Genomic DNA, 15,595 nt, shown 5'->3' on the forward strand with positions numbered 1-15,595 from the left:
CAGCTGCTGCTCGGCTGTCAGCACTCAGTTCCCTGGGCCTGCAGCAGTCTGCCCTGTACATTTTATTCAGAGTGCTTTCTAGAGTGCATCCGCTATACTTCCTGGCTCAGTGACTGTCTCCGCACTGCGGTGGGAGCCCCACAAGGGCAGATCCACCTCATCCCCCACTGGGTCCCCAGCGCCAGGTGGGTCCTTGCTCATAGACCGGTCTGGCAGTGAGTGAAGGGGCAGCTGGCAGAGGAACACCCCCAGAGCCTGAGGACAGCCTGGGGTGCCCCCTAGTGGCTGCCTGCCTCTTGTGGTTGAGAGGGACACTCCCAAGGGCCTCCTGTCCCTGTACCCCTCACCCCTGTACCCTGCTCCTCAGAGACTCACTTTGATCTCAATCTGCTCCTCCATCTCCTTACTCTTCATGGCAGCATATTCCTTCTCAAGCCTGCAGAGGAGAGGGCTGACATGGTCACCGTCCACCCTCAGGGGACCCCTTTTCTGCCAGCACCCTGGATGCCAGGTACTGACCTCTTCATCTTCTTAGGGTTGTACTTGACCTGGTAAGCCTTGAGGATCAGCTTGTCTGGGCAGCTGTCGAACTGATGGGGGATCACCCGCTGGAAGTACTGTGGGGACACAGGCAGTCACTGACTGTGGGGGGTGGTAATGGGGGCATGGAGCCCCTGCTGTGCCTGCTGTGCCCACTGCCCTGGAGGAGGGCCTGGGTGCTGCAGGAGGGAGGGCAGGAGCAGGTCTGCCTGGGGTGTCACCATGTACCCAGGGCAGTGCCCAGCCTGCCTGTTGTGGGTGGTCCGTCACTGTGGAGCAAGTGAGTGTGAGAAGCAGGCATCTGGGGAGAAGCAGGCATCTGGGGAGAAGCCGCCTGCAGCCAGGACTTCAGTTTGCAGGGGAAAAGCAGGCCGCAGGAGCTCCTGAGGGTGAAGGCCCAGGGGTGGGTTGAGGTGGGGTCTGAGCACAGGGGACCTTCATGGAAGAAGGGGAGGCATGCTGTACCCCACAGCAGTGAGAAGAGACTGAGGAGGTTGTAGAATAGAGGCAGCGAGGAACAACCTGGAAGGAAGACCCCTCAGTGGTTCGACTGCTTGCCTGGGGCCTCCTAAGGCCTCCACAAAGGGTTAAGTGTGAGCCACCAGTGGACATAGCTTGCTAGCAGTGGGGGCCAGCCTGGCTCCTGCTCCCCAGCCCAGCCGGCCCTCTCTGGCAGCTGTAGACAATGAACACTCGTGTTTATGGACACAACCATGGCCTTTGTGTATTCTGCACTGAAGCGCCAGCTGGAGGACACTGGGAGGGGGCAGGGGCCTGCATGGGGGGACATAGCTGTGAGAAGCAGGCAGGAAAGCCAGGGCTGGGCAGGACAGACCAGACCCCTCACTCCCTCCTGTGCCCTCGCTTGGCCCAGTTGCTAGTGCCAAAAACCATACCCAGCGCCTGTGGTCTGGCTAGTGTAACTGTTTGCCACAAAGGCTTTGGGGGACACAAAGCCGGGGCAGGAGAGAGGGGGTGGGATCTCCCAGAGCCAGGGCCTGGGCCTTCCTCTCCCCCACTGCCAGGCTGCTGGCCCTGGACTGTGTCTGGCAGAGCCAGGGCTCCTTAGGGCCCACCCTGGTCCTCCACAGAGGCCTCAGGGGCCATAGGGGTCAGGGAAGGATCAGGCCCACTCAGAGCTCCAGGCCCTCCTGTCTCATAGGAGGCAGCACCTGCCTAGGTGCCCTGCTGGGGGTGGCCACCCCACCCTTTCCCAAGCCCCTGGCCCACCTGGGACATGCCCTCCATGTCCAGCTGCATCAGCTCCACCTGGTTCACCTGCAGCAGGGTGAGGCCCACCCTGAACACGATCTCCAGGCCCTGCAAAGGTGGGGGTGACAGTGCGTCTCTGGTCCTGCTCTCCCAGGGAGCGCTCCAACTCCTCCCCAAGCCCTGGCCCTTCCAGTGTGGGCCTTTGGGAGAGAAAGGGGCTGAAGGGGTCCTGACCTCATACATGAAAATGTCGAAGATACGAGTGGCGACGGGCAGTGGGAAGGTGGTCAGGAAGAGTGTGAGGAACCAGGATGAGGCATACATGGATGTGTGGAAGCTCTGGGAGCGGAAGTGGGTGTTCAGGTCCGGCAGCTGCTCCTGAGGGTTGGGGAATGAGGCCAGCACTGTGAGGACAGCACCAGACACAGCTGTCCATGCCCACAGGCTCCCTGGGTCTTGGTGCTGCTGCCTCCAGGGAGACTTCCCAGATCAGCCCTTGACTCCCTTCCTCTGTGAGCCCTTGGCACTGTCTTTGCGTGAGGCTGAAACATCCCAGAACACTAGGTAGCATGAGGTGGGGACACAGGCAGGGGTGGCAGCAGCTCATGGGTGTTGGGTATCCACCCTGGGCAGCAGCTGGTCCAACTGCTCTCCTCCTAGCCCATGGGGTCCTCACCTCCAGCCCAACAGGGAGCTTCTGAGGGTTAGGGGGATGGTTTACATAACACCTCAAGGCCACCCAGAGAGTGAGAGGTGGGGTGTGGCATGAGCCCACTGTGGCCCAACCTGTGTTCCATAACTTGCCAGTCGCTGTGTCTCCCTACAGCCCCTCATGGTGCTCTGAGCCCAGCAATGCTCATGGGGTGCCGGTCTGATTGGCCTGAACTTCAGACTGCTGAAAAGTGACAAGCTAGGAAAACAGGCTGGAGAAAGTGTTAGGAACCCCTGGATGTCCTTCACTGGCAGAAGGGACTCTGGTGCCACTCCCCCCACGTGTCCTGGGCTTCCTTGCAGACCCTGGGGCTCCCTGGTGCTGTCCAGCTACTTTGCTGTGGGAGCTCACAGCTAAGCAGCCTGGGCGGGGCCATTTCTTCTCTGCAGACTCTGGCCCCCTGCTTGTTGAAATTGCCAGGTCCACTTGATCAATAGCACCTCCCAGTCCTTTGGGCCTGAGGAGTGGGGCTTTCATGACCAAGCTTGTCCCAGGTCCCACCTCCTGTCCCTCTCTACCCCCACCCCCAACTGCTGTGCAGAGTTTCACAGCCCCACCTGTGACAGGCTTCCGGAGCAGGCACATGTGTGTGTGCACATGCGTGTGCATGTGTGTACATGTGTTCTTCGCTTGCATACACCCTCCGCTTTGCCTGCCAGCCAAAAGCGGCCCTTGCGAGGGCTGCTGTTTATCAACTGAAAGGTCTGCAGCTCTGCCCTAATCAACAAAGGCAGGCAGACACCTTCCCTTCTTCTGCCACTTTGGGAGCTGACAAAGGGGCTGTGGGTGTGTCTGGCAAGAGCCAGCCTGACCCCTCTGTCCTTAGGTTCTGGGAGCCCAGAGTGCTCAGGAACCCTCACCATAAATGGCTGTCCCTGCCCTGTCCCTGGAAGTGTGCTTGGGGGCAATGCCACATAGCCCCCTGGGGTCTAGAGCCCCTTTCTGAGCTGGGATGTCTGGAAAATGATTTTTTAGCCCTGGAATTTTCAGTCAGAGCCAATGGGGATGGCCTAGGCTAGTGCCATGGCGGTGCACTGCAGAGGAGTGGGTGATATGGCCACCTTGCCCTTCTCACCTGCAGCATGTACTCAAACTGGTAGATGCAGAGTCCCAGCTCGGCCATACTGGGCTTGAAGAGCTCCCGAAGGCGGTACTCCTGCATCAGCCGCACAAACACACAGAAGGCCTCCTCCTCAGGCATCTGGGGGATGGATAGATGGGGGCTGTGAGTATGGGCAGGTTGGGAGGTAATGCTCACTGCTCTTCTCATGGCCCCAGAGTACTATGCATGGCTGTTCTTGTTCTATTTACATCTGTTGAATGTGGACTGTGTAGGTTGTCTGAACTCTCACAACAAACCTCTGGTCACCCTTGTTCACTGATGGGAAACCTCCTGAGGCTGAAGTCACCTGCCAAAGGCCATTTGCCAGGGAATGGTGAAGCTGGGACTTGAGCCCCTGGTCTGGCCACCTCCAGAGCCCATGGTAGGGACACTCTCTGGTCCACTCCCAGCATCTCTGTCCTCTCCTTCCTAAGCCTCCTGGATTCTCTGGACAAAACCCCCAGCCCTATAAACTCCACACTGGCCAATTTAAGTCCTCCATCCACCCTGGAATTCCCAGTCCAGCCCTGGGAGGTGACTGAGTAGGACAGCCTGCCCCTCCATTTCCTGAACAGTACAGTGTACAGGACAGGTGGTCAGCCCCTCTGTGCCCACCCACTGAGAGCTTGGTCTGGGGACTGCCTGAGGTCATAGGTGGATGTGGATGGAGGATCTGACTGGAGAACAATAAATGGAGGATTACATTCTGCTTCGGTCCGCCTCCTGGAAGCAGAGCCTGCACAGCTGGCCCCGCCCTCGCCTGGCCCAGACCACCTACCTGCATGAGGAGCAGGCCCACGATGAAGGCACTGCCCTGGCAGTAGCCGACCTCCCGGTCCACCAGCGAGTATGCCTGCAAGGGAGCGTGGGATCAGGGCGGGTCCCGCCAGGCTCAGGGACAGCAGGCCAACACGTGGGGTGAACGGTCCTGGGCAGGGGGCGGCGGGTGGGGGCTCACCTTCATGACATTGAAGAGAACCTCCTGGCCCAGGCTGTCCTGGCCCTTGAAGAACTCGTGCTCTGGGTAGGTGCGGGCGATGTCCCTGCGGATCAGCTTCTCACATGGCGAGGACATCTTGAGCAGCTCTGAGTACTGGTTCTTGACTGGCATGTTCGTGGCGCTGCACAGGAGCTGCCACACAATGGCCCGGAAGTGGTGTGGGATGCCCTTGTGGATCAGCTCCTGGGGAAGGGGTGGGCGGCAGGAGGCCAGGCTGGACGCTGTCCACTGGGATGGGGCTTGCCCATGCCATGCATGTGGCCCAGAGCTCAGCTGCGCCTGTGCATTGCAGACAGAGCTTACACTGCTTAATGAGCTACCCCCAGGCGGCCACAGAACACATTAGGGCAGGAAACACAGTGTGACAGCTACTTACCGGGCCAGCCCCATCCACTCTCTCTCCCCTCCCCATTCCCTGTAAGGCCCCCTCAAAGTGCCAGCACTTCTGTCCCCCTGCCCGTGCTGGACCCTGGTGCTGCTGTTTGCTGGCCGAGTGATCAGGCTGGGCTGTCTACTGTCTGCCCCTGTTGGTCCCCTAGCCACCCACCCACCTCCACTGTCCCCGCCACCTTAAGCAGCTTCTCCTTCCTGCGCCGCCACTCCTCCCACTCATTGGCAATTCGGCCCCACAGAATCCATGTGTCCTCTTCCAGGTGGCTCAGGTTGGAGGAGGCCGAGGAGCTGGACACCAGTGAGGACCCACTGTTTCGCCGGGAGCCATTCATGGAGCGCATGGACTTGGAGTCAGCCTCCAGGAGCCTAGACAGGGAGGGCCGGTAGAGGCAGGTCCGGGCTGCAGGCACCTCCCACCCACGTCTCTGGGCTTCAGTCACTCCCTGGGGACAGGTGGCTGCTGAGAAGCCTGACCCTCCTCCCAGGGATTCCAGAGGCCACCAGGGATTGGGTCTAAGTTGTTCTTGCTGTGTGGCACTTGCTGAGTGACATTGGTCAGAGCCCTAATCTCTCTGAACTGTGGTTCATCTCTTTGCGTCCTCACAGAGGTTGCTATTTGTTTGTCCCAATTGGTGCCCAACACTGAACTGAGAAGCATGTGGGTTAACTCACTGAGTCTCGTACCACCCCCGAGGGGCAGGTTTTTGTTAAGATCCATGCTTTATAGATGAGGTGCAGAGAGGGTGAGCTGAGGGCTGGAAAAACCTAGCTAGGGAGAAGCTGTATGAAACGATGCTTTGACAGCTGGGTCCTGGCTGACTCTGGAGGGCCCGCCCCTCCCAGGCCTAGCTAAATCCTACAGATAGTTAAGGACACCTGCCAGTGTGCCTTTCCTGTGCAAATCGCCGAATCCAGAACCTGACCACCTACCATCTCTTCTTCATCAGGCTCTTACACTCAGGGCCACCATCCCTGTCCTGATCACCACAGGGCCAGGTATCAGACAACCAGAGCCACCCATATGCCCCAGAGTCCATGGAGTTATTTCACCAGCCAAACCCAGGCCTACTTACCCTGCCTCACCCATTGGTTCTCTCTGAACCACAATGGAGGCACTTGCCTGAATTTCTCCCTGGCCCCACCCGCCTCTTGACTGACCCTGGTGCTTCTCTGTGTGCCCTTCATGGTGTGCTCTGCCTCTTGCTTCTAGGGAACTGTGAGTGACAAACTGTCTTCTCAGTGGTGGTCCTTTCCTTATCTGTTGGCCTTGCCGTAGCTGAATGATAATAAATCTATATTTTATTTTTTAATATTTGAAAAAAAATTTCCTTTAATTCAAAGCTATACTTCTGGAAAAGGGGTAAGTTTTGAAAATAAGAAAACATAATTGATCAAAATTCTAATCCCAATTTAGTTAGTATAGTAATTTTTATTACAAACTTACTTTGCTGTATGACATCGTTTATGGAAAAGGACAAGTCATATAACAGGTTCACGTCAAAAGCTCAACAACTATGATTTGAAAGTACTTTCAATTCTTGTCTCTGTTCAGCTAGAAAGGTTCACTAAGCACACATCAAGAAACTGTTACTATTTTTAGTCACCTTTCATTTAATAAACATTCCTACTCATGAATATAATCATCATTCTTCTACAACACTATGAAAACTTAAAAGTACTTACATGCCAAAGGAGGAAAGACAGAGCAGATTTAAAGGGCTTCAAGGAGTATGTGCCTGTTAAGCACCAGCATGACTCCTTTTTTCTTAAATTTTTATTTTTTCAATTACAGTTTACATTCAATATTATTTTATATTAATTTCAGGTGTAAAGAATAGTGATTAGACAGTCATAAACTTCAGAAAGTGTTCCCCCCAATATTTCTAGCACCCACCTGGCACTGCACAGAGTTATTACAATATCATTGACTGTATGTATTGCCTGTGCTGCACTTTACATCCTCGGGACTGTTTGGAACTATCAATCTGTACTTCTCTCTCCCTTTGTCTTTTTCACCCAGTTACCCAAACCCCCTCCCTCTGGCAGCCATCAGATGTTCTCTATATCTATGCATTTGTTTCTGTTTTGTTTGTCTGTTTACACTGCTCAGTAGATTCCACATATAAATGGAATCATATGGTATTTGTCTTTTTCTGATTGATTTATTTCACTTCACATAATACCCTCTAGGTTCACCCATGTGGTTGCAAGTGGCAAGATTTCATTCTTTTTAATGGCTTAGTAATATTCCATTATAAATGTACCACAGCTTTTTTATCTGCCTATTGACGGGCACTTGGGCTGCTTATAAATCTTGACTGTTGTAAATAGTGCTGGTATGAACAGAGGGGTGCACATATTCTTTCAAATTAGTATTTTGGGAATAAACCTACATTTTAAAGCAAGGGGAGGGTGAGAGGAAAAGGGTGAGAAGCCTGACTCCAGAGTCAGAGGTTGACCTCTTTTGTCCAACAAAGGCTTGAGAGATAGGGCCAGGTTCACAGATGGACTCGGCCTCTCGAACCTTGGTCTCCTCGTCTGAGTGGGGAACTGCCTGCTTATCCAGGGTTAGGAGGATCACATTACCTCTAGAGGGGAATATTATTTTGCCCAGAGCTACACTCAGAAACTTGTTTGGGGCCTAGGCTGTACCCTGCAGCCCCTCCTTCATCCCCAGGCCCTGACTCACCGGTTCTGTTCTTCGAGCTTTGCCAGCAGCTCCAGCTCATCAGGGCTGAGGTTCTCAGAGTCAGAAGTGGGGGAGCAGGTGGGGGCTGACAGAGCCTCCTGGGATGAGGAGTCGGGGCTCAGAGTGGGGCTTGCCATGGTGGTCAGGCTCATCAGCTGCAAGTGGCGCCAGGTCACAGCTCTGTCTGGGGGCCAGAGACACACATGGTCAGCACTGGGTTGGGTCTCCACCCCATCCTACTAGCTCTGGGTCAGCTGAGCCTGCTGCCCACCTATGAATATTTCCTCACCCTGGGCTCCCACTTCTAGTCTGTATGCTCCATGCACCCCTTGTTCCCAAGCACTGCAGCCCAGCTGACAGCTGCGCCAGCACCTTCTACTACAGATGCTGACTACTGGGACCCCTGTCTGTGTCCTCCAGATGCCTGGACAGAGACAGCAGGACCACGACAGGGCCCAAGCTGTCATACTGTTCATGGGCATGAAGGCCAAGGCTCGACTCCAAGCCTGAGCCTTCAGCACAGCCTGAGCCAAAGCTCCTGGCACTCAGGACCCCTGCTGGGACCTTCAGGTGCAGCAGCCCCTACTTTGGTGGCCCTTCCCGACAGCCCTGGTCCCTGTACCCTACTGTGGCCTGCCCTGGGAAGCCTGCCTCTGCATCTGACCTTCTCTGTCTCATCAACCAAAGTGGGCTGCTGGCATAGCCAGAAGCAATTATTCTCTACTGTTAACTGTCTGGTGCTGCCAGTTGCCAGAAGAGTTGACTCCTCCTGGGCTGAGAAGCCAGGGACACATGCAAGTGCTGGGAATCTGCCCTGGTCGACACAGAGTGAGAGCCGCAGGCTCTTATGGGTATCCTGACCTTAGCCTGCCATGTGCCAGGCAGGTGTTGGTCCTATTTTTCCTGGGGGTGGTTTGGCCCCACCCTCTTATGGGGCTGCAAGGACACTGGCCTCTCGCCTTTCGCCAGCTGTCTCCCATGACAGGCAGCTCAGCACCACACCTACAGCTAAGGCTCTGGACTCAGACGGCTCTGTGCCTAAAGGGTGGCACCCCCACAACCAGCTGAGTGGCCTTGAGCCAGTCAGTTGGCTTCTCTGAGTCGCCACTGACCTTAGAGGGTGACTGCAAAAACTGAGTATGCCACTGTATGCAACATTTGAGAACAGGGCCTGATACTTAGTGGTCACTGCACAAACATCAGCCATTGCTACCTGCCCTAGGGCCAGGGGTGTGGGCCAGGCAGAAGCCAGGGCTCAGCGGCTCTGCTTCGTTTGGTGCAGGATACCTGCAGGGTTTGGCATTCCCTTGTGGGAGGTCCTAGGGGCCAGGAAGAGCTAGGAAAGGGAAGTTGGCTAGGAGCTGAGGATGGTGTTCCTTCCACTCAGTCATGCTGCTTCTGGTGAGCCCAGGTTAGCGCAAAGGGTCTAAAAGGATAGGGATCCCCAGGGTCATGGAAGCAGGAAGAGAATCCTGCTTCCCCACCACCACTGTGGGTAGCTCCTTCATGCCCACCCCTTCCCTTGTATGCTCCGTACCGGGAGTCATGATGTGCTCTTAGACCCCATCCGACCTGGCTCTGACAGCTCAGGCTACATAGGGGCCCATGCCCAGTCCCTGGAGAGGGAGAAACTGGTCCCCTAGGAGCAGGGGGATAGTGACAGAATGAAAGCAGACCCCTTCACACCTGCCTGGTCACCTCAGGTCACTGGGCACCTTCCTGCAGCCTGAACCTAACCCTGAGCCAACACCCAACGGCTCATGGGTTGGCTGGACTTGACCCTGGCCATGCCCTTGATTCTAGCTTCCTTCCCTCACGCTGCCTTGTCATGGTGGGGTGCCATTCTTCTTCCACCTTGTGGGGAGTACAGAACCCTCCCTCCCCAGGGCCACGGGTTTTGTCTCTGGCTCCGGAGGGCTCCCACAGTTTGTAGGGTGCTGAGGGCTCTAGCGGTGGCTCCTGGAAGAAGTGGAAGACCTGTCAGTGTCATTGCCTGGCCAGGGACAACCTGCTCCAAAGATCAAGCCATGTGCACCACCTAGCCAGGAGTTAATCATTCCTGAGAGAGGGACAGTGGGGGCTGCTCTAGGGCCTCCTGCAGAGTAAAAAAGTCTGTGGACAAGAAGTGCTGACCTGGAAGGATTTCTCTGGGCAGGATAGGGTTGGGAAGGTCGCATGGGTTTCCCAGTTTCTGAGCTAAGAGATGGGGAAGAGGTGGTGGAAGTGAGGATTGGCACCTCAGAAACACAGCTGGATTTGGGGACTCAGGGAAGGAGATTAGACGTGGCCAGAGTCATGACCTGGAACCACTCTATCCTTGCTGAGACCAGGGGAATCCCAGCCTCAGAGCACATTGGTCCATCCCCTCCACTAAGAGCATGAGAAAATGGTTCAGGGCTGAGTTTCTGATAGAAACAACAACAAAAAAACAGGAGCCATCCATTAAACAGAGTGTGTTCAGCTATTTATTACATAGTAATGTGTATTTCATGAGGTAAAAGTGATTCAGTACACAGGGCTGAAATTTGCAGCATGAGAGGCAGGAACTTCTGATCTCTCAGGAACTTTCTCTTGACTCATCTCCACACTCTCTAAACACTGCTTTGCCCTGGAAGCCATCTCCTGATGAATGCACACACACTCAGACACACACTCACAGACATTCACATGTACATACCATCTCACACCCATGCACACTCTTGCATGCACACACATGCATACTTTCTGCACTGACAAGACCTCGCCAGTCTTGGAATCAAGTAGATTGGGATAGATGCTGGCTTGCTGCCAGCCAAACTTTGTGGACAGCCCCACTTCTCTCTCCAGAGTGCCATGGCTCTTACTGGCACAACCATTTCTTCCCTGGCACTTACCAAGGGCCAGGTGCTGTTCTAGGCATGGGAAACGGAGTGGAATGAGATGACGAGACAACAGCTCCACAGGGCACTCAGCCATCCCTTCCTTGCTGGACGGGCACAGAGATGCAGAGACAGGCAGGTCTCCTCTAGGGCTGAGGAGCCATGCCTCTAAAATCCATACACAGGCCCCCTCTATGTCTGGGATCCCAGCCTCTCAACATCCCCATCTTCAAAGCCCTTTGCCTCTGCTCTACCTCAGCCACCTGAAGGAGGAATCCTGGCTCCTGCAGGGCAGGCAGTGGGCTATCTAACCCTGCTTCTGCTGGCACCACCACCCACTTTGCCCCAATAAGGTGGCAAAGCTGAGCCAAGAAAGAGGGTGGAAAGAGACTGCTGGTGAGCTGGGGCAGGGAGTGTGGGCAAAGTCCGGACTTTGGACATCTCCCGCCTCTTTCTCCCCTCCTCAGGGGCATCGGACCCTGGCAGTCATGCCTCCTGCTTGAAGTCCCCTCCCATCTAGTTTCTGAGAGGCCAGGCTACTGGGTCTCTTGCTTCTCTGCCCAGGGCTTCTCAACTTCCCGCATGGTGCCTGTTTCTGTTGGCTCTGCCTTTGCCCTCGTCCCTTCATGCCCTTGGTGATTTCACTCTCACAGCTTAAATGACTGAATACATGTCAGTAATTGTGACACCTCCACTCTCAGCTTTTCTTTCCTCTTGAGCACCAGCTAAGATCGCCAGCTGGCTCCCAAACATCTCCATCAGACCCCTGGCCAGGGCAGGGATCGTCATTGTCTGGATCTCTGCTACTGCAGTGTCCCCCACTGAACCTGGTACAATCTGAGTTGAGAAATATTTGAGGAATTGAATCAACCTGCCCCCACCCCACCAGTATTTACTGGGTGCCTACCAGGTGCTAGGTACCAGGCTGAGGACTGAAGGCTTGTGGGCAGAGAGACAGCTCCTGCTCACCCAGAGCTTACAGGGGAAGAGACCAACAAATGGTCAAATGCTTGGAATAAAATGAAGGTAGAGTGGAAAATAGTCTGGCAGTTCCTCAAAAAGTTCAACAAGAGTTACCATATAACCCAGCAATTCTACCCGTAGGTGTCTACCCAAGAGAATGGAAGACACACATCCACATGAAAACTTGTACACGACTGTCCACAGCAGCATTATTCACAATAGGCCACAAGTGGAAACAACCCAAATGTCTATCAATGGAAAAATGGATACACAAAATGTGGTCCATCCATATCATGGGATATCATTCTGCCATTAAAAGGAAGGAAGCGCTGATATGTTCTACAACATGGGTGAACCTTGAAGACATGATACAGAATGAAAGAAGACAGACACAATAGACCACAAATGACATGATTCCATTTATATGAAATGTCCAGAAGCCTGGGGGTGGAAGGAATTGGGTGAGAAACTGCTTACAGGATTTCTTTTTGGGGTAATGAAGTGTTCTGGAATTAGACAATGGTGGTGGTTGCACAGCTTTGTGAATATACTAAGATCCATTCAAATTGTTTACTTTAAAAGAGTGAATTTCATGTTATGTGAATTATATATACAGTACCTCAATTAAGAGAAGGTAAGGCATGGGGTGGGCTGGTAGAGGATCCTGGTACAGAAGCAGTGGGAAGGGGTGGCTGCAACTCCAGAAGTGAGTTACAAGGCAGTTCTGTGGGGGCCATAACCCCACAAGGCTTTGTGGGAAAAGGCAGGAACCCTATTGGGCTTGCATTCAGGAAAACCCCCATTGCCCTCAGTGGGGAGACATTTCTCCAAGTCAACTCTCTCCTGACTAAAGCCAGCCCCTCTTCCTGCTGCAGGTGGGCCTACCTGGGTCCATGATGCTGCCATCTACTGGCTCAGGTTAGTCCTGGTACTACCCTCCTGGTGCTTGCTCCAAACCCTTCGGCCACTCCCTACTGTGACAAGGAGCTCAAACATTTTTGCACCGTGTGCATAGCCTGGCCAGCCTCACCTCCTCTCGCATCCTGGTCCCTCCACACTCAGCTCACCAGGAGCGCCTCCTTCTTCTTGCCTGTCTTTGCACATTCCCTCTGGCTGGAAGGACATTCTTCAAGACTTAGTTCTGAGTTTTTTTTCTGTGAAATCTTTCCTGTCAACACCCTGCCTCCAGTGTCTTGGCTCACTTCTCTCCCCTTTCTCTCTGAAAATACCTACTCCCTATACCCCAGCCCAAGTTTTATTCTCTGGCAGTTATATACTTCTGCACATGCCTGCCTGCTCTACTGGGTCACGAACATTCTGAGTGCAAGGGTCCATTTTCTCAATTTCTACTCCAAGGCCATTATGCAGCATCTGGCATTTACTTAGATGCTCAGTAAACATCTGCTGAATAAATAAAGACAAAAATTTCTGTGCTGCTCAGCCAGGTGATCAAGGTCAATATCAGCAGTAATAAGTCATGTTGAGAGCATGTGCCCTTGATAGGATGAGGACACTTTCACCCCCGTTTCTTACTCCCCAAAACACATCACCCCAGTTTAACTATGAGAAAAATGTGTGATAAATCTAGATTAGGGGACATTTTAGAAAATTCCTGACTAGTTCTCTTCAAAACTGTCAAGGTCATCAAAAACAAAGAAATTCTGAGAAACTGTTCCAGCCTAGAGGAGCCTAAGCAGATGTGATGATGAAAAATCACGTGGGATCCAGGATGGGGTCCTGGAACAGAAAAATGACATTAGGGAAAAACTAAAGAGATATGAAGAAAGTGTGGGCTGTAGTTAATGATAATGTATCAATGTTGACTCATTAATTATAACAAAGGTACCAGGCTAATCTGGAGGTTACTGGTTGTGGGGTCTGCGGGAACTCTGTACTGTCTTTTCAATTTTTCTGTAAATCTAAAACTGTTCTAAAAACTAAAGTCTATTTTAAAGATAAAAAAGCGATTCTATACAAGTGAAGACAGCTCTAACACATGAAAGGTGTTACCTTCAGCAGAAGGTCATTCAAAGGATTCCTCAACTAGGTTATAGGGGAAGAAAAATTCAAACTTGGTTTCCTGACTCCTGAACCTTTGCCTTACAATGATCCGCCGTGCTGCCACTCTCTGTGCACTCTTTTACTTTAGAAATAATATATGTGAGGCACTGAGTGCAGTGGGCAGTCATTATTTTTAACAGGGAGAGCGAGTGAGTGCCATCTTTGAGCTTGGTATTTTCAGAGGCAGCAACAAAGGCTCCAAAGTTTCCTTTAATTCTGGCTCCCTCCTGCCCTCCCCCTGGCTTCTGATATGCCCCCCCCCCCAATGATTACAGGGACACAGAATCATTTCCGAGTCTGAAGCCTTGAAAGATGCTAGCTGGCCCCATTTACCCAGCAGACCACCATGGCTCTGCCTGGCTCCAACTCTGGGGAAAATGGCTTTTATTTGGCAAGGAGTAGGCAACTGATGGGCCAGCTGCCCCTTGGGTAACCAGTACAGCAGGTAGAATTCAGAGGTCACTACCTGCCTTCTTCTTGTCCCCAGTGCTAGCTGCTCCTCCATGTTATTCTGGGTGTTTCCACATCCATGTATCATGGCTGTTTGTGTGGCTAATGGATCCAGATTTCCTGGCTTCCTGTGAAAACTTCAGAGCCAGCAGCTTGGGTTCAAATCCTTCCTCTACCACTTTCTGTGATCTTGGGTATGATGCACTTTGCCTCAGTTTCTTCATCTGGAAACAGATCTAATAGCAACTACTTCACAGGTTTTAAAAAACTTTTAAAAATTGATTTGAGTGAAAGAGGGAAACATTGCTTTGTTGTTCCACTTTTTAATGCACTCACTGCTTGATTCCTGTATGTGTCCTGACAGAGACTGAACCCGCAACCTTGGTGTGTTGGGACGATGCTCTAACCAGCTGAGCTACCTGGCCAGGGTTGCCTCACAGGTTTTGTTGGAATACCTAAGCAAAAACCAGTCAAGTGACTGAGACAGGAGCTGGCCCATGATATTTATTCCCTGCTGGGTATAAAGTTCCATGAAAGCAGGGTCTGTCCAGCCCACTACTGGACTGAAGCATCTACTGTACCATCAGGCACCCAATATTTGTGGAATCAATAAACAAACCTCCCTTCTTCAGTAGGCCCAACCCTTATGTGGTGGCCCTGTTTAAACAGTAAACTCAGTAAAACTATAATCATCATTACTGACAACAATTGCAACAGCAGCAAATACTTTCAGGCTAAAATCTGAGAGGTGGACCATTCCAACCTGTGGAGTCCCTTCTGAGCTAAAAAAACAAAAAAAAAAATTATTGTATTGTCACCAGCTTACTTTTTGTCACCAAAACAGGCTCATTCCTAGCAAATCTCTCATTTCTTTATATCTAGGGTCCCTGAAAATAACAAAGGAAAAAATGTAAAGTCCTCATAAGCCTTCCAGAGACAGGTGAATAAAATAAGCACCATCTTGTGAAGGTTCTCAGCTCTTCAAGGCCAAGATGGTATTCCTGCTACAAAGGCTCACTGGTGTGGGGCAGGGGTAAGGGGCATCTGCCCTTCTTTTGGAAGCTCTCCAAGGCTGATGGATGGACCTCTTTCTGCGGAAGAGCTCCATGACTTTTTTCAAAAGCTAATGAGTGGAGAAGACTGCCAGCTTCTATAACCAAGCAAGCATTTACCGAGCATCTCCTATGTGCCCTAGACCTGCCTGGGTTTCAACCGTGAGCAGCTATGCACCTTGCCCTCGTGGGACTCACAGGCTGGTGTGGGAAACAGACCCAATAAAAGAATCTCACAAGCACATCCAGTGCACTGAGAAGTGGAAGAAACGTCTAGTGAGTCAATCTCTTCCTAGCTCCAGTGGGTTAGTTCTCCTTCCTTCCACTGCTTACATTTGGCTTCTAGAGCACATCTGCTGCAGAGCTCCCTGGATGGCGGGGTTTGCTGCCTTTCTGAGTACTTCCAGCTATGGATGGCTACGACCAGGGAGTGTCCATGGTTTGTGCCCTGTGAATCGTCTTTGAAACATGAAGGCTTGTAGGATGAGGCCCACCAAACAAGGCACGCTTCCCTGAAAGTACCACGCTTGCTCCTGCTTACTGGGCCTCTCTGTCCAAGCACT

At 52.6% G+C, this 15,595-nt stretch overlaps 1 protein-coding gene across 9 annotated transcripts in view; it reads right to left on the reverse strand.

The window, feature by feature from the left end:
* The window catches only part of EVI5L (ecotropic viral integration site 5 like), a 29,714-nt gene that overhangs the window by 10,992 nt on the left and 3,127 nt on the right, over positions 1 to 15,595 (reverse strand). For 8 of the 9 annotated variants that reach the window (XM_090290341.1, XM_090290339.1, XM_090290335.1 and 5 more), the window contains exons 2-10: positions 7,649 to 7,832; positions 5,136 to 5,325; positions 4,525 to 4,749; positions 4,345 to 4,419; positions 3,540 to 3,665; positions 1,987 to 2,130; positions 1,771 to 1,860; positions 520 to 617; positions 376 to 436 (exon numbers count right to left, since the gene is read on the reverse strand). In XM_090290341.1, the coding sequence (XP_090146467.1) occupies positions 376 to 436; positions 520 to 617; positions 1,771 to 1,860; positions 1,987 to 2,130; positions 3,540 to 3,665; positions 4,345 to 4,419; positions 4,525 to 4,749; positions 5,136 to 5,325; positions 7,649 to 7,800 (1,161 nt within the window). In that variant the 5' untranslated portion in view covers positions 7,801 to 7,832. Of the gene's footprint in view, positions 1 to 375; positions 437 to 519; positions 618 to 1,770; positions 1,861 to 1,986; positions 2,131 to 3,539; positions 3,666 to 4,344; positions 4,420 to 4,524; positions 4,750 to 5,135; positions 5,326 to 7,648; positions 7,833 to 15,595 lie in introns of those variants that run through there. The other variant, XM_090290342.1, reaches the window with a different exon arrangement.

The sequence above is a fragment of the Furipterus horrens genome, unplaced genomic scaffold (assembly GCF_987537825.1).
Source record: "Furipterus horrens unplaced genomic scaffold, mFurHor1.1.pri manual_scaffold_10, whole genome shotgun sequence".
Taxonomy (NCBI): domain Eukaryota; kingdom Metazoa; phylum Chordata; class Mammalia; order Chiroptera; family Furipteridae; genus Furipterus; species Furipterus horrens.